Source organism: Muntiacus reevesi, chromosome 12 (assembly GCF_963930625.1).
Source record: "Muntiacus reevesi chromosome 12, mMunRee1.1, whole genome shotgun sequence".
NCBI classification, from domain to species: Eukaryota; Metazoa; Chordata; class Mammalia; order Artiodactyla; family Cervidae; genus Muntiacus; species Muntiacus reevesi.
This window is the reverse complement of record NC_089260.1, coordinates 25,384,773-25,405,418: the sequence shown is the minus strand read 5'-3', so window position 1 is coordinate 25,405,418 and position 20,646 is coordinate 25,384,773. Positions and strand designations below refer to the sequence as shown.

Sequence of the window (20,646 nt, the reverse complement as noted above, 5' to 3'; positions counted from 1 at the left end):
TCCTTGCAACCTTAATGAACATCAACCACACTATTCCGTGAACACACACAGATCATAGCTTTTCCACAATTAGAACTGCAAGTTGGAAATTTAAAGATCCACACTGGGAGGAAGATTGTTTATTGTTAAATAAAACATTCTTTTCTTCTGCAGAGAACTTTGAGGGACTTAATCCAAATGAGATCATTAAAAAGAGATCTGAAAGATGCCAAAGATCACTAAATGGGTCTGCATTCTACAAAGGGAAGACTTTGGACTTCCCAACAGAAATAACTATACTGTCTTTAAAAGAAACAAGCTGAAAAACTACTGCAAAATTGGAATTCATATGTTATAGGGAGGAATTTAAACTTGTTCATCCAGTCTGAGAAACAACCTTGCCATATATGTAGTGAGTGAATATTCTTTTGATCTGTTAATTTCACATTTGTGAAATGGTCCTAAAGAAATAACATAAAACATGTAATAATGTAATGAACACAAATGTTCAGCAGAGTTTTATTTGTGATCATAGAATCTCAGAAGTTAAAAACATACCAGTATGGGGGAAGTTACTTAAGTTTAGTAACTCATGCAATAACATACTATTTAGTCATCAACATTGCATCATAAAAGCTATTTAATAATATGTGAAAAGACTAATACATGAAAAAAATGACTATAAAGTTGGATGCATGATCCATTTATGTAAAAAATAAAATATAGACAAAAGGAGATAAAACACTTTAATCTCATGACCAAGTAATAGTGAAAAAGATCTAGGTAGAATAGTGAAATATTTGTACTCCTCTCCAAATTTCCTATGGGTGATTATAATTCTTTCAGTATAAAAATAATCTTCAATTTTGAAGGAAACGTATACTTTTTCTTAGGGAGAATTTAGGTATGGAAAAACATTTTCTTTTAGGCATTAGGTTTTCTATAATGACTTTATGGCTCATATCACATGTGTTAAAGTAGCCAAGGACCCACCACATAAATTCTTTAGTATATTCATTGGTTTTAGTGTAGCATAAATGGGACATATATAAAGGTTATCATATTGTTTCTATAACATCAAGTGGTATGCTGTGGCTTCCCTACCTTATCTTCTGGAAGTCCAGTCTGGCTGAAATAAAGAGCATAACGGTCATCACCTTTGATGTAGAATCTATAAATGTCAGATTCTGGAGCCACCAAAAATCCACTGAAACGTGCAACAAATGTGTCTTGTTCCATGGGCCAAACATAGGAAGCTGAATCTGCCCAGCTGGCACCCATGTACCCTGGAGTTTTTTCACTGTATTCAAGAATCTCTTCAAGACGTACTGGCCGGCTATTATTCCACACCTCAAGCATTAGACCTCTCCCTCCTGAACATAATAAAAGAAGGCTTTCATCAGAATTTTGATGCAGTATCTCAGTAACTTTTACTTGGTTAGTGCTTATAGATACTCTATTTTTATTCACATTTTTAGAGTATATATATAAACAAAATAATTATATATATCTCTACATGTACCCAGAGGACAGAGTGCTATTAAGACAGTCTACAATTTATTTATTATTTCATACATCTAAACCTCTGATTCTACATTATATAAAATGAGTATGATATTATGACTTGCGTGAATGCTATGGAGATTATATATTACATATATATATATATATATGGTGATGGTGAAGTCACTCAGTCATGTCTGACTCTCCGCGACCCCATGGACTGTAGCCTACCATGCTCCGCCGTCCATGGGATTTTCCAGGCAAGAGTATTGGAGTGGGTTGCCATTTCCTTCTCCAGAGGATATTCCTGACCAAGAGATCGAACCTGGGTCTCCCACATTGTAGGCACAGATGCTTTACAATCTAAGCCACCAGGGAAGTCCTATATATATATATATATATGCACACATATATATGTAAAGTACCTGGTACATAGTGAATGCCTTACATAAGATAGTATTAATATCACTATTATTTTTGATAAGACTGATATTGCTTTATGTAGTCAACACTCAAAACTTCAAGATTCAGACTATTAGACTACAAGACATTCATCCTGATTATTATTTCTAATAAAAGTTACTCAATTAATGGCTCAATGAACACACACTGTTTGCCTTAGGTTTCTGTTATGCTTTTCTTCTTTTTAACATTACTCTGTGTTGTAGGATTTCATCTCCTTCTTGGACAGAATCAGAGAGAGAACATTCTCATTTAAAGTAAACTTACACTTGCCAGATTGAGGGCAAGAGCAGAAGCGGGCGACAGAGGATGAGCTAGTTGGATGGCATCCTTGACTCAATGGACATGAGTTTGAGCAAACTCAGGGAGATAGTGAAGGACAGGAAAGTCCTTCCTTTTTGGCCTGCTGCAGTTCATGGGGTCACAAAGAGTCGGACATGACTTCGCGACTGAACAGCAACACTTGCCAGTGTTATTTTTTCCTAATTATAATGGAGCCATCTCATTTTTTATTTTTGTTCCTTAAAATACAACAACAATCAGGTGCCCGCTTCCTCCCACAGCTTAGGCTTGGCTGGAATGTCTGAATGTGGAAAATAACGACTGCAACTCTTCCCCTGAGTTTGGTTTGAGAAAGCTTGAGCACGTCAACCTTTTTAAGCAACAGCAAGCTCTGGTATACATAACTTTTTAAAAAGTAATCAATTATAAATATCAAAATTCTCCTCTTAAACTGGTCATTTTAAAAATATTCAAGAGCTTTCCTTGTGGCTCAGTGGTAAAGAATCTGCCTGCCAACTCAGGAGACACGGGTTCGATCCCTGATCCAGGATGATCCCACATGCTGCAGAGCAACAGCCCGTGATCCATAACTATTGAGTCTGTGTGCTATAGCCTGGGAGTCATGACTCCTGAGAACACGTGCCACAACTCCTGGAGGTTATGTGCCCTAGATCCCGTGCTCTGCAACAAGAGAAGCCACCAAAGTGAAGCCTGTGCACTGCAACTAGAGAGCTGCAGTGTGGAAGGAAATGGCAACCCATTCCGGTGTTCTTGCCTGGAAAATCCCATGGACAGAGAGCCTAGTGGGCTGCAGCTCATGGGGTCTCAAAGAACTGGACATGACTGAGTGACTAAACCACCACCACCTGCTCACCGCAACTAGAGACAAGCCTGTACAGCAATGAAGATCCAACACGGCCATAAATAAATAGATAAAATCATCTTTTAAAATATCATTCAAAACAAAGACATTTAAAAGGTTAATAAGCTGAATTTATTTGGCTTCAAACACCAACCAATGACACAATTATAAACCGATTTCACTGGGTGCACAAGATGAGACACAAAATCCACGTGCACACATGCACAGTATCACGGGGCTCTAGTTTCAGACCTCAAAGCCCTCAGCTGCACTTTCAATGGCCACAGGTGAAAAATCTGAAAAGACTCTTGAGTTCCATTTCTCCCATTCCCTGTGATCACACCTATATCATTCTAGATAAGGATTTAACCTCTGCCATTTGAGAAGAAATAAAGAGCCTCTGATGAAAGTGAAAGAGGAGAGTGAAAAAGCTGGCTTAAAACTCAACATTCAGAAAATTAAGATCATGCCATCTGGTCCCATCACTTCATGGCAAATAGATGGAGCAACAATGGAACCAGTGAGAGACTTTATTATCTTGTGCTCCAAAATCACTGCAGATGGTGACTGCAGCCATGAAATTAAACGACACTTCCTCTTTGGATGATAAGCTATGGCCAACCTAGACAGCATATTAAAAAGCAGAGACATTACTTTGCCCACAAAGGTCTGTCTAGTCAAAGCTAAGGTTTTTCCAGTAGTCATGTATAGATGTGAGAGTTGGACTGTAAAGAAAGCTGAGAGCAGAAGAATTGATGCTTTTGAACTGTGGTGTTGGAGAAGACTCTTGAGAGTCCCTTGAACTGTAAGGAGAACAAACCAATCCATCCTAAAGGAAATCAGTCCAGAATATTCATTGGAAGGACTGATGCTGAAGCTGAAACTCCAATATTTTGGCTACCTGATGCAAAGAACTGACTCCTTGGAAAAGACCCTGATGCTGGGAAAGGTTGAAGGCAGGAGGAGAAGAGGACGACAGAGGATGAGATGGTTGGATGACATCACCGACTTGAAGGACATGAGTTTGAGCAAGCTCTGGGAGTTGGTGACGGACAGGGAAGCCTGGCGTGCTACGGTCCATAAGGTCGCAAAGAGTCAGACACGACTGAGCAACTGAACTGAACTGATTTATTTTTTAACTAGGAAAAAAGCATTTAAAATGTTTTCATTAGCCTGTACCAACATTTAGCAACAATCATTTGATTTGAAATAAAAATACCTTCATACTCTATCAATAGAACTTTCACATAATGTCTGAGAAATTTAGGCCAGGTTTACCTCCACTCATATAGCCTTGATTCATCTAATTTAATAGAAATATTTCATAATCCAGAAATAAAAGAAAAACTAAGAAGAAATTTATCATTCTCACTACAAATTGTAAAAAGCTCAGATAGTATTTTTTCTTACTATGTTATGGGCTGAATGTTTGGGTCCCTCAAAACTAAAATGTTGAAACCTAATGAAACCTAACGCCCAATCTGATGGTATTAGGAGGTGTGGCCTGTGGGGAGTGTTCAGACCATGGGAGTACAGCCCTCACGAATGGGATTAGTGCCCTTATGAGAGACCCCACAGAGCCCCCCAGCCCTGCGAACGCCTAATCTACGAGGAACAGATTCTCATCAGATACCTAATCTGCCAGTGCCATGATCTTGGATTCCTAGCCTCCAGAATCTTGAGAAATCAATGGTGTTTATAAGCTACTCAGTTCATGATATTTTGTTACAGCAGCCTGAACAGACTAAGACACTACAGATATCTGTCGGTAATATTCCTCTTATGCAAATATAGAAATGGTCTTTCTCTCCAATGGTGACTTACCTGGATATATAGTTCTGAGAATATCAGGTTTAGGGGGTGTTTTACAACATATGCTATTTTCTGTGACGTTCAAAATATGACAGGCTTGACCTACAGAGAAGGAAGGGCAGAGCCATTATTACAGAGCTTCAGAATGCAAACCACACCAGCTTAAGTTGGAGTGCTTTTTCAATTAGAACCAGGATGCACAAGCAAGAGGTAAAGCTGAAGGGTCTTCATTTCCTTTACATGTTCTCCATCAAAGCTTATCACTCATTAATTGTACTTTAGTTGTACATTAGTTGTATTTCCACAAGGCAACATTTTGCTGGCAAAATCTCACAAATCTGAGTTAGAATATTTCATAATTTCTGAGAAACAAAAGTTTATTAAAATGATGTCACTGTAAACTATTTTATCTGGGTCCAAAGTGAAGCCTTATATGTTTTATTCCCTGGAGAAAAGTTTCTGAATAAATCAGTGATGCTTAAAATTTACAAAAGTAGATGATTCTAGTCTTCTTAGGATAATAGTGGTTTTGTTCAAGTTTTTTAAATAAAAACAAAAAGGATAATAATTTTAAAATAAATTTATAATAATTTCACAGACAGATGGAAACCAAAACAGACAAGGTTTCAAATAAGAATGATTATCATAATCCATAAGCACAATTAGACTTAAGTAAGAGTTTACGTTTTAGACTCCCAAGTGCTCCTCACAGTGCTTCATGAAAGGTCAAGTCAACCTTCATTAACTATTTACTGACATGGAAATAATCCATGAATACAGAAGTAAGGGAAATGGAGGAAAGTATCTTTGCCAAGTTTTGTTTGGTGGCCTGGAAAATGTACACTTCAATACAACCTTTCACTATTTGAATGCTTTGTGGATGCAAGATCACTGAACTCTAAAACAGCATATTTTAACAATATTTTAAACCAACTTAACTCATTTTTCTTGGAGCAAAGGAAAGATACAAAAACCAATCATTTTCAAGAAATTATTGAGGATTCAAAATCTCAAATCTGGCTGCACTTTAATGGCAAAGAAATACTGTAAAAAAACTTAACATGTAATCTTCGTATATCAGCTGTATCATAATGTCAGATGTAAAACATACAAATTCAAAATTGTTTATGTTCCTGTTTTTAATATTTAAAAGGTAGTAAAACAGAATAACATATTATATGAAATGTTAAAATCTTTTGGCCTATGCAGGTGGCCAGGAAGAATTCATGGGATAGGAAAGATGTCCTCTGAATGCTACACAAGGCTGCTTTCTGTGAATTTCTTTTCTTGAAATCACATTTTGGCTAGCTCATCAGCAGATTCCTTAAAAGTAGAAATCACCTGAGCAGAAGGCTCGATCAGAAAAATTACATGCCATGTACTTGGACAGACGTCCTGTCCTTTGTCCATCAAGGTAGGTAAGGTCATTTTAACTCAGTGAGAAGATCCCCATTATACATTCATTCCCAACCTCCCATTTGAGCTGCCTAGCTCCCTACCTTTGAGCAGATCTGGACCAGACGTATGAAAGTGATGCACAACCAGAGAATCAAGCCCAACGTACATTTGTAAATCAATTAATGCTCTTTCTAAGGCCAACAGAATCTGTAATTACTGATGTCCAGACAAGGCAGAGTATATGACAAAGGGATGAGGAGTCTCCCGAAATGCCACTTTAAATTTCCCTGTAATTATCTAACCCATTAAGAAATAGTAACAGCTCAGAGAGGTAATTTGAAAGTCTATTAAATAGAGGTTATGTGTGTCTTTGGCGTGGCGAGCAATTTGTTGATGGCAGCCATGATGCTGACCTCAGAGCCCAAACCCTGGTCACATGAGGCTGCAAGGAGCAGTTCTCACTGGAAAATCGCAGTGGGAAAAGCATCAAGCTCCAGGAGCAAATGCCCATCTGGAAACACCAGTTCATAAATTAAGACATTAATTGAGCACAGCTACTATTTTTCACAGAAATAATTAAAGGAAGTATTCATTCTTTTATTAAAAAATCATGAAAAATACCTCCAACTAAAACTCGGACTGGGAAATCTGTCTGATCAAAGAACCGTCCACTGATGGCTAGCGAGGTGCCGCCTTGAGTGCTTCCTTGTGAAGGTGAAATCCTAGTGATCTCTGGCATGGGGAGGGGAAGGACAAGAAGTAAAATGTTATGAATATTCCACATAAACATAAAGATTTGCCTTTTACAAATTTTCCAAATTACCTAGCCATAGCAAATAACATAGTGAAGGTACTGGATTACCAAAGGAATGAAGCAGGTGTTTCATTCTTCTGTCTCTGATGCAGTCTTCAAATAAGACAATAAACATGGCTTCACACAGACCTGCATCTCCTGGGGACCAAGGGTTAGTGGTAACTGGTACCAAACAGACACTGGTAATGGAAGGATCCAGAGAACAGGAAAACCTGGGCTGAGCATAGATGTTTGTTTCCAAAAGAAAACAGGAAGGCAAGAGAACAACCTCTTCTCTATGCTCTTCAAAAATGAAATCTTTCTTATATTTATGGACCAACATCTTAAATTTTTCTCACATACTAATACATTAACTATGATTGGAATGCTTGCAGCTTTGTATATGAGTCTTACGTATACTAGTAAAATAGACTATATATACTATATATAGTGTATATATATATATATATACACACTAGTAAAATACATCGTACATTCTTTTAAAAATTTACTCTTATTAGTTCACTCTATCAAATGAACTATTTTTTTCCATAGGAGTTTCAAATTACATAAAATAGACTTCTGTAGCCTAGACAGTAAAGAATATGCCTGCATTGCAGGAGACCTGGGTTCCATCCCTGGTTTGGTAAGACCCTTTGGAGAAGGGAATAGCAACCCACTCTGGTATTCTTACCTGGAGAATCCCATAGACAGAGGAGACTGGCAGGCTACAGTCCACGGGGTCACAAAGAGTCAGACACGACTAATACTTTCATGCTAAGTTTCACAGTAAGTTTCCAGAAAAAGCCAGGATAGATCACATTTGATGGATTCCAAGGCACACATTTTTTTTTATTTTTGAACATCTTTCATGTCTGAATCACCCTAGGCCTGGCACTGAGATTTCTTTAAATTGAAATAAATTATGATCTCCTTGAGGAATCTTTTGGACCACACTGAGAGCATAAATCTCCAAGAGTGCTGGTTTGTGGGTTTAAATTGACAGCAGAGATTTTTTTTTTCCTTCCTTGATCAACATCCCAAGTTGAGATGCTTAAGTTTCCCTGCTGTCTCTCTTAGTGAGATAAGTTTATTTCTCAATCAACCTGACACCAGAAATGTGGTTTTTGGCTACAGATCTTGGCTTTTTGTAGATCCTGGCTTAATGTCAGGGCTTCCTACTGCACTCCTTATCTTGGGTGTTTTTTTGTTCTTAGAACAACATAAAATAATATAGTACATGTTACAATCATTGTTGTACTTGATTTGATGAAACAAAGTATATGCACTTCTCTTCCCCTGCCTTCCCCTCACACAGAAAGGTCACATACCTGCATATGTTTGAAACATTGATATTTTATTGAGAGAAGAAACAAAATATGCCATTTTTTCTGGTAAACTCCTGTTTAAAAAAAAGTAAAAATTCTTGCTTTAAAAAATGACCTTTATTTTAGGAAATTTTCTTTTATTTCAGTGATAGAAATCATATCAAAATTTACAAAGGAACAAGAAAGAACTTTTGAGGAAAATAAAGATGTTCTATAGCCTGGTGTATTAAATCCACAAATACCCCAAACACATTTGCCAGCACTCACTGCACATTTAAAATATGCACCTTTTATTATATGCAAATTATAGTTCAATAAAGTAAGAATTTGTATTAACATAAAAAATAAACACACAGGAAGACTGCCCTTCATAAAAGCTGGGTTCTATGGATGACCATCTGGGGCTCTCTGTGCTCTTATGACCCATTTAGTGATAGAGTAACTAACATCATTGAACTCTTACCAGGTACGCTAAAATTTTTAATTTTTTAAGCTTCTAATTACTATGCTATTTAATTCTGTATCAATCCCATGAGGTAGGTAATACTCAGAGAAATTTCTTCTTAGTCAAGATCAGTGATTTCTCTGGCAATCCAGTGGTTAAGACTTTGCCCTTCCAATGCAGGGGGCATGGGTTTGGTCCCTGGCCAGGGAACCAAAATCCCACATGCCGTGCAGCATGGCCAAAAAATTAAAAAAAAAAAATTAGTCGACTGTTTTCTTAGTCAAGATCACTAAGACAGTAGCAGAAATGGAATCTGAACCAGGCTGTTTTGAGTTCAGAGCCCTGGGTACTACACAGTTCTCCTCTCTAGCCACTAACTTATATGAGATACAAAGGATGAGTGCAAGTTCACAGCAGTCCACCACAATTAAGTCACCCTTAATAAACACAGAGCCTATTCATGTTTTTAATAGATACATACTTGGACTTCCATAGCCTAAAGGGCTACGAATGGAAAGAATATGATCCTAAAATTGAGTGCTTTCTCTTAATTACCTCAATTAAATTCATAATTAGAAAAGTTAAGATATTCTAATGTTATCTAAAGACTCCAAACTCATTCATCATAATTATAGCACAATGAACTAGAATCTACAAGGATAATGGAAATCTTGTGCTGGAGACCAACAGTCAACTCCCTATGAATCTAACACAGGCATTATAATGTGCATTTGCAAAGCTAAAGAGTCCCTGAAAATATGCTATGCTAAATTAGTTATTTAAGAAGTTCACACTGGATTTTAAATGTTTATATTATAAGCCTTTCAGTTGATTTCTTAAAAACCTAAAATGAAGCCAGTTCCAACAATGTCTGTGGTCAGATCCTGTCTCTGAAAAATTAACTCTGCTTTTTAAGCTGGTGGGGAAATTGCCTCCTGAAATAAAATTTGAATGTAATTTATTTGGTATGACACTGAGGTGATTTTCACTAATTCATTGATAATAACTAGGCATTTCTCAATTAAGAGAGTCTCATCTAAACCTTATCAGTTTAGAACAGCTGTTATTTGAACTTGGGGTAATAGAAGAGGGAAGGCTGCCCATTAAAAGAAATACAGAATGCATACAACATTGTAAATCAACTATACTTCAACAAATTTTCTTTTTAAAAGTAATACAAAATAGATGTTACACGGTCTCCAGTTGGTTCATCTGATATTCAGGAATGCTCCAGAAATTTGTAAAATATGGATTTTATTAATTATAAAACGACAACATTTAAAAAATGCCATGTAACCTTAAAACTAGATTTTTAAGTAGTAAATATTGTATTTTTAACAATCACCTTAAATTAAGACTGTTTTATATAGAAATACAATTTCTTAAACTCTGAGACACTAATACAAAAGGAAATTCATTGGCTTAAAACAGGAAACAGTGATTATAAGTCAAGATCACAGAATTAACAATTTTATGCAATAATTTTGCCTATATAAGTACAAATTTTCTAATTTGGGGGGTATGTTAATGCTGTATCTTGACTTATGTATACCTATCAATCACAATCAAGCTCAATCACTCAAATCTTCTATTTTTGAATAATGATTTCTCTGAGAGACATATGATGGATTTGGCAATTAGCACCTCTCATTCAGACTTGGAACTAAGAATTCACTTTTCTCACCTTAGGAAGAATGACATTGAGAGCACAAAGGAACCATATATAGTTCACAAAATCATTTAAATCTTGATATCATTGCTTCTAACATGTTTTGCTAATATTTCAATAAAATCCTATTGTCCGATCTTATCAAGTTATAATTAAGTAGGCCATGTCCTTACAGAAAAATCACAGTTAAGTCATGGGACTAAGTCACTGTCCCATGTAAATCATAAAGATAAATCTTAGTACTGTTTAATATCACCCACTCTGGCTTTATCTTGAATTATAAAATTCTTCAAGATTTTAGTGCAGTATATATTACTCTATAATAAAGTGTCCAGTGGTTAGGACTTGGCACTTAAAGAAATTCCCTGATGGTGATTGAGTGGTTAGGACTTGGCACTTTCACCTGCCGGAGCCTAGGTTCAATCCCTGGTTGGGGAACTAAGATTCTACAAGCCACGAGTCATAGTCAAAAAGTAATAATAATAAAAACTTAAAAAAAAATACAATCCCTGGGCTTTGGGAACCCAAAATTTTTTAAAAAGTGTGCCTCAATTTCTTCACTGAAAAATGGTACTAATAGTACACATTCCATAAGGTTGTTTTGATACTCATTAATGGCTTAAAACAGGGCAGGTACACAGTAAGTCTCAAATTTAAGTATTATGGTTACTATTATTATAAATAATATTAAAAATAACTAATTTAAAAAAATGTCCATCCCAGGTTTATAACTTGGAAGTAAACCTACTGACTTTAGGTGTCTAAAGCTAGCTCATCTGTAAATACAGTGGTAATGGATTTAGTTTCACCAACTCAACTGCATTTCTATACATGCAGAGACCAAATCTCACCCTTCTCTTGCAGCCTGTAAACAATAAAGAGGAATAACATCTACTTTGATTATAATATTGCCACTCTTTCCAAACTTCTAATCACTGAGTCTCTCTTCAGAGACAAAAAAAATCAACAATTTTTCATCATCAGTCTACTACAACTATATTAGTATTGGATGGCTAAATGATGTGACTTATTCTGATTTCAATCAGCCAGTTCACTTTCCCAACAGGAGATGCTATGACATTTTGGGAAGAACAATTTAGGTTTGGCACATCATGGTGCTGCCCATAAAAGGCCAGCAGCATGCTCCAATGACTGGAAGGGCCAACAAATGCCCCCCACACACCCTTGCAAATGCTCCAAGAGTGGGGTGATCCCCCCACAGTAGAGATCCTGGGTCAGGGTGTTAAACAGTGATGAGATGTGGTTCTGTGACTGGAACCCTCCATCGGTCATGGCAAAGCACTGGATGAAAGGCTCAGGTCCTGGAGTCAGACTGCCTGGGTTCACATTCCACCTGTTTCCTGCCAGCTGAATATCCCTAGGCAAATCACCTAATGTTCCTAAGTCTCGTTTTCCCAGTGTGCAACACGGGATAGGTGAAAACATCCAGTTTATAGGTTCTCTGGGAGTATCAAGCTAGATAATATATGTAAAGTGCTTAAGGCCATGCCTGCCACTAAAGGTTCTTTATTATATCTATCAGACTTGCAACATGTGTTGAGATTTGCATATTCTTGTATTTCTATAATTGTGTGATGGTCTTTCTGACTGAAATTAGGGTATCTGGAAATAAGTTCTAGTTTTACTAGAAATCATAAATATAAGTTATTTAATATTGGTATGAGAATGAACGATTAAAAGCTGTAACTACTATCTTTCACAATTCCATTTGTCCTGATACTTTAAGAGAACATCAGTATAAGATAATATTAACCATGAAGCTTTATTTATTCTTACATTCAGAAAAAATTTAATTAGTTATCAAAACAATTTTATAAACAAGAAGGGCTACAAAACATAAAATGACACTTGTTTCATATCACAATCAAAGATTTTTTTTATTTATTGTTTTAAGTAATGCTAGATTTCCCAGCAACTGAAAGGCCATGTCTGAGACACAAATTACTAGTGAACAGGAGTTACAGACTCTTTAAATGTTAATTTGGGTAAAGTGATTAATTTTTTTGGAAAGTAATTAAGCTTTTAATCTAGGGATATATAGCACAAAGTAAATATACACTTTTATTTTATTTTCCCAGTTGAATCAATTATGAAAATTATTATTTACAAAATGATCTACCTTCCATAATCACTATCCAAGATGAAGCTGACATTGTGATGACCTGGAATTAATTAAAATACACAATCAATTAAATTCTCAATCACAGGAGAATAATAACTATATATTATAAAGCTGATTTTAAAGCAAAGAAAATTAACACCGTAATTATGCAACCATCTACTAATCCTCAAAGAAATGAAAATGAAATATCTTAAAGAAACACCTACTACTTTAAGATATACAAATTAGATGTCTCAAGGTTCTAACCAGGAAAACCTCACAAAGTATAATAACGAATGAAGAATAAAAGAACATATATGTAATCATATTGCCCTCGATTTTCTTTCATTCATTTAACAGCTATTTAATTTCAGTGATGGGCTGAGAGGTGCAGGGTGAGCACACGGTTTGCTCTTCTCAAAGAGCACGCTGTCAAATGGAGGATATAGTCAGTCAAAAGCAAGGACACAGAGAACTGAAAACTGTGATAAAGCTATCAAGGAAAAGGAGAACGAACATTGAGAATGTAAAGCTGGGGATCAGGCTTTTTTGAAGACAAGACATTTTATCTGAAACTTTCAGGACCGGAAACTTGCAAAGGCTGTGAGGCAGAAGGAATGTGTGTGTGTGTGTGTGTGTATGTTTGTGTTCGTGTGTGTGCATGCGCACGCGTGTTAGTCACTCAGTCGTGTCCACGTAGACTGTAGCCCACTAGGCTCCTCTGTCCATAAAATTCTCCAGGCAAGAATACTGGAGTGGGTTGCCATTCCCTTCTCCAGGGGATCTTCCCAACCCAGGGATTGAGCCTGGATCTCCTGCATTTCAGGTGGATTCTTTACCGTCTGAGCCACCAGAAACGCCTGAGGCAGAAGGAATAAAGCTCATTAACTAATTAAAATGTTTATGATTCTGAAGTACATAGAGCAAGGAGTAAAAAGCAGAGTAAAATTAAAGCTACAGGTAAACAGCTAAATTAGTAATGGAATCACTTAAATGACAGAAGAAATGAAAAAAGAGACACTTGAAGACACTTCAGTGTAAATCTTAGAAAAAGGTAATTCATACATGCTTACGTGATGCTGCAAAAAAACCACGGTAAACAGGAAGTGTTAATGTTTAAAAAAGGGATGAGGCTACAGGAGAGGTCTAAGAGAATACCAAACAAGGAAATACAGTCAGGCATTGCTGAAAACTATGATAATTGATGATCAACACTTACCAATGTAAGTTCCACTCGTCTTACAAACCATAGAACCCATGTCTCCATTTGGGTGATCTAGTTTTAGACCATACCTAATAAAATACGCATTTTAATTTCAAAGTTTACATTGACATTAAAGTTTTAAAATATTGTGTTTCCCTCAAAAAATCTTATGAATTTCAGAATATGTATCAGTACAGAAACTGTTGCTACAACAAAGATTTTTATAAAATATTTTCCAATCTTAGCTGAAGTTATTTGAATAAATATTTCCCAATCTTAGCTGAAGCTATTTGAATAAATATTTCCCAGTCTTTGTTGAAGTTATTTAAAAATTAAATATTTTGTCATTAATTTGGTCATCCCCATTGATATTCCTTTTAAAGAATTTAAAACACTACCAAGTGAAACAATTATTTGATAAAGGTATTCCTCAAAATAATTTAAACAACAGTTTATATCATAATACACTGGAGATAGTGGATATCAGGTTATATCTAACTATATCGAGACTGATAAATTACATAATACACTGGAGATAGTGGATATCAGGTTATATCTAACTATATCAAGACTGATAAATTACTATATCAAATATTATAATTTATACTGTGTTATAAAGCATTTGGCTATCCAATATTGCTAGAAATTACTATTTAAATCTAGTATGCTTATATCTACTATTTATTTTTCTAAAGAAAATTATTTGAATTACTTACAAATTATCAGATTGTGATATGAGAAGTTCACAGGGCATTCCTCCAATATAAACTCTGTATAAATATTTTATTGGAAAAGATCAAGTTGTGTTTAATATATTGTTTCAAAATGCTCTCTTCCCACCAAGCTTACTGCCACCTTATTTTTTTTCTCCCAATCACTTAATAGTATCCATCATTCATTCACTCAACAAACATCTACTGACCACTTATTATGTTACAGATTTTGCTCTAGATGCTGGAGCACATCAGTGAGCCAAGATCTCTGCCATTATAGGACTGACAATCTAACTGGGGAAGAATGACAATAAACATGATAACATAACATATTTGGTGTGTTACAAAGTGATTAATACTATAGTGATAGCAAATGTAGATAATGGGGACTCTTCCATCTGAAGTTCAATTAATTCTAATACAAAATATAATTTTGTAGTTAAGTTTCATATGAATTAAATAAGGCTCACGTCTCAGAAAGTAATTGGGATGAAAAGAATGTCTAGTAGGATCAGTGCCAATGAAATGGGAACAAGAAGCTGAGAAGGATTAGAAGCCGAGAGGAAAATCTGCCTTCACATTTCTTTCTCCAGCTGACTAGATTGACCTATTACTTTAAGGCTGATAGAACCTAGTGATACTGGAGGCTTGTAGCTAACTGACAGCTATCACATTCTTTGCAATACCAGACTAAATCCCCAGCTTCTGGGACAGCAAACCCAGATACAAAATAAGGCCAGATACAAGCCTGAATTATAGAAAATAGCATGTCTGCTAGCAGAGAACTTTGAACTTTTTAATATACTTTTCATACAAATTCTTTCATTTGATCATTATATCAGGTTATAAAGAAAGTAAACTGAATTACTATGCCTATTACAGAAATGTATGAGTTCATATTCTCTTTCTAACTGTTAGGTAGTTAGAATAGGGAAAAGGAGTCCAGAATGGCAGTGGCTAAAAGACCTGGAAGGGAAAAGCCCACGAAAACAGAACAAAGGAAGGTCAAAGGACCGGAGTGAGAACCTCAGGTAAAACAAACAGCACTCCTGGCTGGCCCAATTTACGTAGGACAGGCCCAGGGAGAGAGAAACATATAAAAAGAAGAGCCAAAGCTAGCTCGCTCTCCCCCCCCCCCCCCCCCCCACCTGCACGCTCAGGCGCTCTTCTCTTCACGTCTTTGGGTTGACATGCCCTCACGCCTCGAAGATGGATTTTCCTGCTATTACCTAAATAAAATAGAGCTGTAACACTGAGCTGTAACACTGATTTGTCTAAGAGCTATAACACGGTCCATTCGAGACCTGAGAGCTATAGCACAGTCGTCCAAGACCCAAGATCTGTGACACGCGAGGGGGCTTTAAAGTCCGTCACTCCACATCTTTGCTGCCAGCGTTTACAGCATCACTACATTTAGTCCTGGCAGCTTGTGCGTTAGTACTTACACATTAGTAACTAGTATCCTTCCATTTTACAGATGAAGAGGCTGAGCCAGGGAGGATGAGCAGCCTGCCCAAGCCTGCAGCCAGGAAGGGGCAGAGCAGGAATTCAAACCTAGAAAGCTCTGCTCCAGGTACATTCTTAACCACACCCTGTAATTCCTACAGTGGTGTGGGTTTGCCTCCTATTTGCCCTTAAATACATATATTTAATTTTTTTTTCTCACTCTTTTAGACCAAAAGCTCCTTTAGTGGGCACTAGGTCCTTGAGTCATTTGCAAGTCCTCTATCATTTGCACCTGGTCTGAATGTGGAGATTTGGCCAAACTGACAAAGCTTGTGAGAAGCAGAAGCAGCTTGGGTGCTAGGTCTCCTGACTTCTGTCAAGACTCAGCCCATTCACTGCTCCCACCTACACAATTCAGGCACAACAGAGTGCCTTGAAGGCTCCAGTGTCTCAATGAATGTGACAGAAATGAGATAAAAGCAGTTCTAAAACCTTTGCCTATAGATCAATGTGTGATTTTTCCCCCTACATTTATATGTATTAATAGTATTTCAGTGTTACCAGAGAATAGGGGCTAGGCAGCCTGCTCTAAGGTCTCTTCTGACTGTGTTTCTGTGATTTCATCAAATAATTTCTATCCATTCCTTTGTACTAAAGAGAAGTAAATCTCAACTACAGAGGAGGAAAAAAGGAATCACTTGAAAGTTAAACTTTCTATTTCCTGGCATCATTAGGGAAAGGATGACAGAAAGTCTGCTTTAAGAAATGAAAAATAAAACATTCACAATACTCAACTATACAGAAATAGACAAAATACTTAACACTAAACGGTTCATATAAAATGTTAAATATTTGTTTATTTTAGTAGTCCTTTTATTTTATATAAGGAATCAATAAAAATATTTCTAGAATATTATAGATTCATGCAAAGGTGACTTAATTGAGAGCTCTGCCCCATAGAATGCTAGACAAATCATCTTTATTTCTTTTAGCAAAACCTTTCAAATTGCATGTTTTATAAAATTATGTATACATATATACATATATGTGTGCTGAATATTAATTTATCCATTTACCCATTTTATACATGTTTTCAGTAAGCATGAAGTATCTTGGAAACTATGATTTGATTCTGTGTGAATTGGTTACCAGAATATAGAGGCTCGGTAGCCTAATCTCTGAAGTCTTATCTGACTGTGATTCTGTGAATTCAAGAAATAATATCTATCGATTCCTTTGTGTTAAAGAGAAGTAAATTTCAACTACAGAGGAAATGAGCAGGACTTCCAGTCTTTTAAGGCAGGACGGAGATAACCCCACCAACGCTGCAGGAAGTTATATTAACTCTAGAGACATTGCTATTTCCTGCCCAACATGTGGACAATACTTTTGGTAACCAGCAATGTTACCATCTGGTACAAAGTTAGAACATGGAGGAATTAGGATTCAAATCCTAGCCTGTTAGTACATTATTGACTTTTTTGTTTCAGCTCTCTCCCATACACATGTGCAGTAGAAAAAGTGCCAAAATGCCTGTTGGAAACTTGGGTTCTCCTCCTGACCTTTACTAAGCCATGGACCTCCAGGCTTCAGAGGTTTTTTTTTTTTTTTTTTCTTTAATATGTGCAAAATGAGGCAGTTAGATTAAGTAATAAAGTTCTCCAGTAATGAAGTTCTGTGATTTCAGCTCAATTACTATTAGACTTCTTCCATGTACCTCCTATTAATAAAGTCCATCATAGAAAAATAAGCAGTTCTGTTCGGCCAAAAGAGAAAAGTATATTGGCCATGGTTTCTGCTTTTTTTGACTTTTTATTTTGTATTGGAATATAGCTGATTAACAATGATGGCCATTGTTTCTATGTCAATGAACTATGCAACAGTCTATTTTTCCTTGCATAATATGGCTGGAAAATACTGGGAATCTCATCACATTGTAGTGGTTTTTAATATCATTGAACCCATTATTCATGGGATATCACATCTCATCTATGAGTTATAAGAATATTTTTGTTTCCACATCAAAAACTTACCTCAAAATCCTCACATTTTTCCCATTTGAGCTTAGTGCTGTATTACTTCCATAGACATCAGTGAAGATTCTGCCTCGGATTGTTATTAGTGTACCTAAAAGCAAACAGGGAAAAAATTCAGTGTAAGATCATCTATCCATATATCCATACATTTAATATTAAAACTTTACAGATCTTCCCAATAAAACCAGCATTCAGACACTTACATCTTGTGTTCACTATATCGTTTAGAACTGCTCTGAAAGTTCTAGTAGAAAAATAAACCATAAATAAATATGTATAGTATTAAAGAGGTATCTATAAGTATTTATAGCTTAAGAGGTGTTTCTTGGAAGATAGGATGAATTATTCAATAAATATTGCTTGGGTCATAGGTGATTTATTTGAGAAAACGTAAATAAGATCCTACTTTATACCAAAAAATGAAGTAAATTCTAGGTGAAATAAAAATTAAATATAAATAATAAAACCACAAAAACCCTTGGAAACTAAGCAAAAATTTATGTAGTAAATTTATGTAGTGTTTATATAGTCAGAATAGTGGAATCCTGACTATAAAATGAAGGGAGCATAAAATGAAGGGAGACATAACAAAGGTTAAGATCTATAGATTTAATAATAAAAATTAAGTGATGACAGAAACATCATTAACAGATTTAAAAAGCAAATAATAAATTAAAAAATATTTCCCATCAATGTGACATATATATGACATACAGTCTTAAAATACAAATAATTCTTGTAACTTAATATGGAAATAAATAACTAGCCTTAAATTAGCAAAGGGATGAATTGGTAACTTGTGAGAGAAGAATAAAAATCTTTAATAAATACAAAATTAATTACATAAATCAAAGAAGTGGAAAAATTCGGAAAAAACCCTATAATACTTTTCACATAAATTCTTTTTACGTGAAAAGGAAAAGGAGAAAAGCCCTTCTGCCTCCCATACACAATGTCCACTGAGCTTGGAGGAAGTGAAGCCAGGGTCAGCCCCCTAGGGGCTGGTGTAGGAGTAGATTTTTCACATAAATTCTTGAAAATACAGAGTACTTAGAATTGTCAAGGTTTAATAAGAAGGACATTCTCACACATTCCAGTTGGAATTACAAACTGATGCAACTATAGTTATTATAAAAAACATTGGAAGCCAACTAACACTCAATAGAGGGAAAGTTTAATATATTATAATAGATTCAGATGCAGTTATTAAAAAACATTAAACAATCTTTATTTTATAATCAGAAAATGCTATTTATAAATTTTTAGGTATTATATATTTTATATACTAAAAATTAATTACTATAAACCAAAAAAAGATATTTTGGTTGTTATATAACAGACCTGGAGTTCCAGATAAAGGCGTGATGCTCCTTATTGTTGGAGTTCTGAAACTTTTTGCCTGCAAAATAATACTGTTGATAAGCAATCTTATCTCTATCTTGTTCCTAGTTTTATGAAATAGCTCTGCTTCTTTCATTACTTTATATTTGAACAACAACCATAATATGAGCATGAAAATATTCTTTTTTATATATAAGAAATAGAGTTTAGAATATTACTCTGATTATTCAAATTTTTTTTCCCTGTCCCTAAAAATCATCTTTCATTTCAAAGTGCTTCTTTTTTAAGGTTTCAAATTCAATCAACCTTTTGTCATCAGTGTAAGTCAAACCACAGTAATAAAGCTGTCAAGTAAAGACTTTTAAGAATTTGGTGAAATAAAATTAAAGAAAACCTACATGGGTTTTCACCCTTTATGGGTTACACTCATAAAAAAAAAATAGTAAGGCATTTTTCAAAAACATAGAAGCAAAACTTGGGAAGAGTTCATCAAAATAAGTTTTAGTAACTAAGCTCATGATAACTCCCCAGAGTTACTTAGACCACCACCAGACACATTAGTAAAATCAACATTTTATTAATCATTGGCTATTATTATTCAATCAAGTAAACATATGCCAACTTTATTTGAAAATAAAAAATGAAAAATAATTAGCACAAAAGGGAAATGTACTATAATTGAAAAAAAAATTAATTCTGAACAGGTAAAAAGCAGAACTGATGGACAGATAAAGATTCCTCAATGACTGGGGTACATGCAGATCAAAATCCACACCTAGAAGCAAATAATACAGGAGAAAACAAGCTATAAATAGATCAAGAAGAGTCCATCTGCACAAAGTAAAGGGTGCTTCAGAAAATGGAAGAGGACAGGAACATGGGCAGGATTTTAAAGGAATAATTGAAGTTTTTGGAGAAGCAATATTGCTGGTAGAGAATAGGATGACCTCTGCATGGATACAAAAATTATACAAGCAAAATAACCTAGCATGAAGTAGACTCTCAGTGAATGGCAGCTATCTCCCTCCCTACCCCTTCTCATTCAGGAACAACCTAAAAGAAAGATGCTCAGGTACTTGAAGCAAAAGGACTTTTTTTTTTTTTTTTTCCAGACTGCCAATAAGAGATAAATTTTGAACTTTGAGGCTAAGGATGACTTTGGACTCATTCTTTCACACTTTGGAAATGCTTGATGGAGAATCTATGTAAAAGTAGTAAGAAGTAAAACACCCAGTCAAAATACCACTTTTT

The 20,646-nt window shown here is 35.5% G+C and overlaps 1 protein-coding gene across 1 annotated transcript in view; it reads right to left on the bottom strand.

The window, feature by feature from the left end:
- Nucleotides 1-20,646, bottom strand: part of PKHD1L1 (PKHD1 like 1) — a 168,295-nt gene that overhangs the window by 131,266 nt on the left and 16,383 nt on the right. Inside the window, exons 5-13 of the mRNA XM_065903297.1 lie at nucleotides 19,396-19,453; nucleotides 18,052-18,145; nucleotides 14,576-14,629; nucleotides 13,875-13,948; nucleotides 12,674-12,716; nucleotides 8,423-8,493; nucleotides 6,920-7,030; nucleotides 4,913-5,002; nucleotides 1,084-1,352 (exon numbers count right to left, since the gene is read on the bottom strand). Of these exons, the coding sequence (XP_065759369.1) occupies nucleotides 1,084-1,352; nucleotides 4,913-5,002; nucleotides 6,920-7,030; nucleotides 8,423-8,493; nucleotides 12,674-12,716; nucleotides 13,875-13,948; nucleotides 14,576-14,629; nucleotides 18,052-18,145; nucleotides 19,396-19,453 (864 nt within the window). The remainder of the gene's footprint in view (nucleotides 1-1,083; nucleotides 1,353-4,912; nucleotides 5,003-6,919; nucleotides 7,031-8,422; nucleotides 8,494-12,673; nucleotides 12,717-13,874; nucleotides 13,949-14,575; nucleotides 14,630-18,051; nucleotides 18,146-19,395; nucleotides 19,454-20,646) is intronic.